Below are 2,824 nucleotides of genomic sequence, written 5' to 3' on the forward strand. Positions count from 1 at the left end.
TCGATACTCAAGAATACACCACGATGCGATTCGATTCGATTAATCGATTAATTTTTAATTTTTTTTTTTAAGACCTTACAGACTAAACAAAGTTTCAAGTTTGAAATAAATCAATGAAAGCTGTGATATCGTTATGCATTTTTTTTTTTAGAAACAACAGCAAATAACAGAAGTAGAAAAGTTGCATCAAAAAATACTGCGCAAAATCAGTGCAATGAGTGCAATGCAATACCTCGGCTCCAGACGTCCCCGTCCCCTCCACACTCATTCCGCTGCACCTCTCCCAAATTGTAGCTGACCGCAGACAGTGTCGCAGACAGGAAGCCGGCTTGTTTTGTTTTTATGATCGAAATTGCGGAAAACAACTCGTGAAGTTTGATCGGCTAGAAGAGCGAGGTGCGCGAGAACGCTGGGACCCTTTTTCCACCTGGATCTCCGCTCTTTTTGGCCCTCATGTCCCTCCGTCGTCAGACTAAATTCACCCCCACTTCCTCGCCGCCTCGGCCGTATCTAGACCCACAGTGTGTAGCACAGACCACGCTTCGATNGTGTAGCACAGACCACGCTTCGATATTGAGCATAAATCAAAAATGTCTGTCTCAAGTTTGCTGCAACACACTGCTGTAAGAGTATAACCAGGAAGCGAGGTAGGAGGGCAAAATAGGTTTAGCGCCACCGCAGCACCGGAGGGAGAATTACGCCCAGGAGCAAATGGATAAAAATAGACCTGAGGGAAAAAAAAAACATGAATCGATTATCTTGCGGACGTGTCGATCCATCGGATCATCGGCTGTTGGATCGATGCATTGATACAAAACGATTATTATTTACACCCCTATTTTAGAGTAAACTTTTATCTTTATTAATTATATTTGAGTTTAGAAAACAGAAACAGAATGTGAATTCGAACATGCAGCTCATATGCTTAGTGTCAAAGTCGAGGGAAATCCCATTTGCACTTGAAAAAAACAATTAGGGAAAAGAGCAGGACTGATGTAAATTTATTGAGGTCAGCTTGGTTTCATTTCACTCTGGGGAGGTTTCTGTGGAGCAAAACATGCTTTTTCCTCATTATAAAGTCCAAACATTAAAAAAACAGAACATCGTGATGCTGGATCCTGCTTAAACCTGGTTGATCTAGTTGTGTAGAGTCTTTAATGTTTGTTTGTGTTAGAGAAGCTAAAAGAGCTGAGTTGCACATTGGTGGGGAAAGGCAGAGATGGAGAGGGAGGAAGGAGGAGGAGGTGGTGAGTTTGAGGCCCAGGTCAAATCCTCAAAGTGGAGAACTGTTCTAGTTAAAGATCTTTAAATAGGGTTATTCACAAGAATGCTTTACTCTCATCTGTCTCTGTTCTTGTTGAGGCGCCATGGGATAAAATGAGGGCCAAACATAGTAAGATGTTTGGTCCCAGAACTCTTGTCTCTTTTCTTTCAATGCTGAGAAGCAGATTAGAACTGATTAACGTTATTCATCAGTAAATCACTGGTATGATAAACAAGGACAAAAATCATGAAAAGCGACCATCAAATATGTCATGGATATGGAAGTGATAGCATTAGGATAATGAATCCACTGTAGAAGGATCTATGCATGTGTTTAGAGGACTCATTTAACTTCCATCTGAATTCTTCGTGATTTCCCAGTACAGCTGATTACCTTCTATTCATTCGTCTATCTGGGGAGGAGAATTCATTGTGGAACAATGAGCTGAGACCACAGGTCTTCAGATAGGGGAATGTCAGCTAAATGATCTCCAGTGGACAAAGGCTTAAATGGAAGCTAAATGCGACGCGAAGCACTCCTCTATCTGATGCTCATTACCCGCCTCTCCATTCCCCCGGAGACCTGGCTCAGCTTCACACTGAGCACTTTCCTGCCAGGAGGAGGGTGATTACAACATTTTGCTCGACAAAAAACCTCCCTTCCCCCTTGCATTTCCCGTTGTTTCCTGTTTTCTCCCTCATCCCTCTCTTCTCTCAGTGGTCAACCCTGTTACTGCTGTGCTTTTTTTTAGGCTCCTTCTCTCCCGCATCTTCTCAGGCACTGCAGGCGAATCCTTTGCAGGCTGATTTGCTTCTTTGTCCTGCCTGTAATTACAACACTTAAAGACAAGCGGACCAAGAATGGTTTAAGAGCATTTTTATTCGCCGACAATAGTGAACAAGGGTGAATTATGAATCATGCATCAGTGGGTAATTCACGCGAGAACAGCAACAACAACACAAAAGAGATACAGGAATCAGAAGCCATTTGAGAGTAAATCACAGGACAGGCCTGAAAACAGCAAGCAGATGGGGTAATCATTGATGTACACACAGGGTACCATCCATCTAGAGAGGAGCTGAGGCTTACGCATTTCTCTGCCAAGGCTCGATGTACTCAAGGCCCAGATGGTCAAAGATGTCCTTTTCAGTCGTTGCTGTCAGGAACTCCTTCTAGAGACAGGACAAGCAAACACTCTGTCATCGACTTCAGAAATGTGGAATCATTCCTAACTGTCATTCTGAGCTACTCTGTGAGTCCAACACAAAGTAGTACCTGATTAGTTTGCATTGTCTTTTTATAAATAAAGAGTTGTGAATTGGATTGTGAATTTTTTTATCAGCTCTCTTAACTCATTTTTGCAGTTTCCACCTGCCATATAGGAGTCTATAGGTGTTTGTCATATAAAAATAACTAAACATGTCACTGTCATCACACCACCTTCATGTAAGATGTTATGGTAGTATTATGTTGTAGCTTTTCCTAAACAATGCGAGAGACTGTTTAGGAAAAATGATATCACAGACTTTGCATCACACTGAAAACACCAAACCAAAACAC

General features: G+C 42.1%; 1 protein-coding gene across 2 annotated transcripts in view; it reads right to left on the reverse strand.

The window, feature by feature from the left end:
* Window positions 1–2,140: 2,140 nt before the first annotated feature.
* The window catches only part of dntt (DNA nucleotidylexotransferase), a 139,016-nt gene continuing 138,332 nt past the window's right edge, over window positions 2,141–2,824 (reverse strand). Inside the window, exon 11 of one of the 2 annotated variants that reach the window (XM_015380549.1) lies at window positions 2,141–2,433. In XM_015380549.1, the coding sequence (XP_015236035.1) occupies window positions 2,350–2,433 (84 nt within the window). In that variant the 3' untranslated portion in view covers window positions 2,141–2,349. Of the gene's footprint in view, window positions 2,437–2,824 lie in introns of both variants that reach the window. The other variant, XM_015380541.1, reaches the window with a different exon arrangement.

This window comes from Cyprinodon variegatus, unplaced genomic scaffold (assembly GCF_000732505.1).
Source record: "Cyprinodon variegatus isolate N-32 unplaced genomic scaffold, C_variegatus-1.0 Scaffold11, whole genome shotgun sequence".
NCBI classification, from domain to species: Eukaryota; Metazoa; Chordata; class Actinopteri; order Cyprinodontiformes; family Cyprinodontidae; genus Cyprinodon; species Cyprinodon variegatus.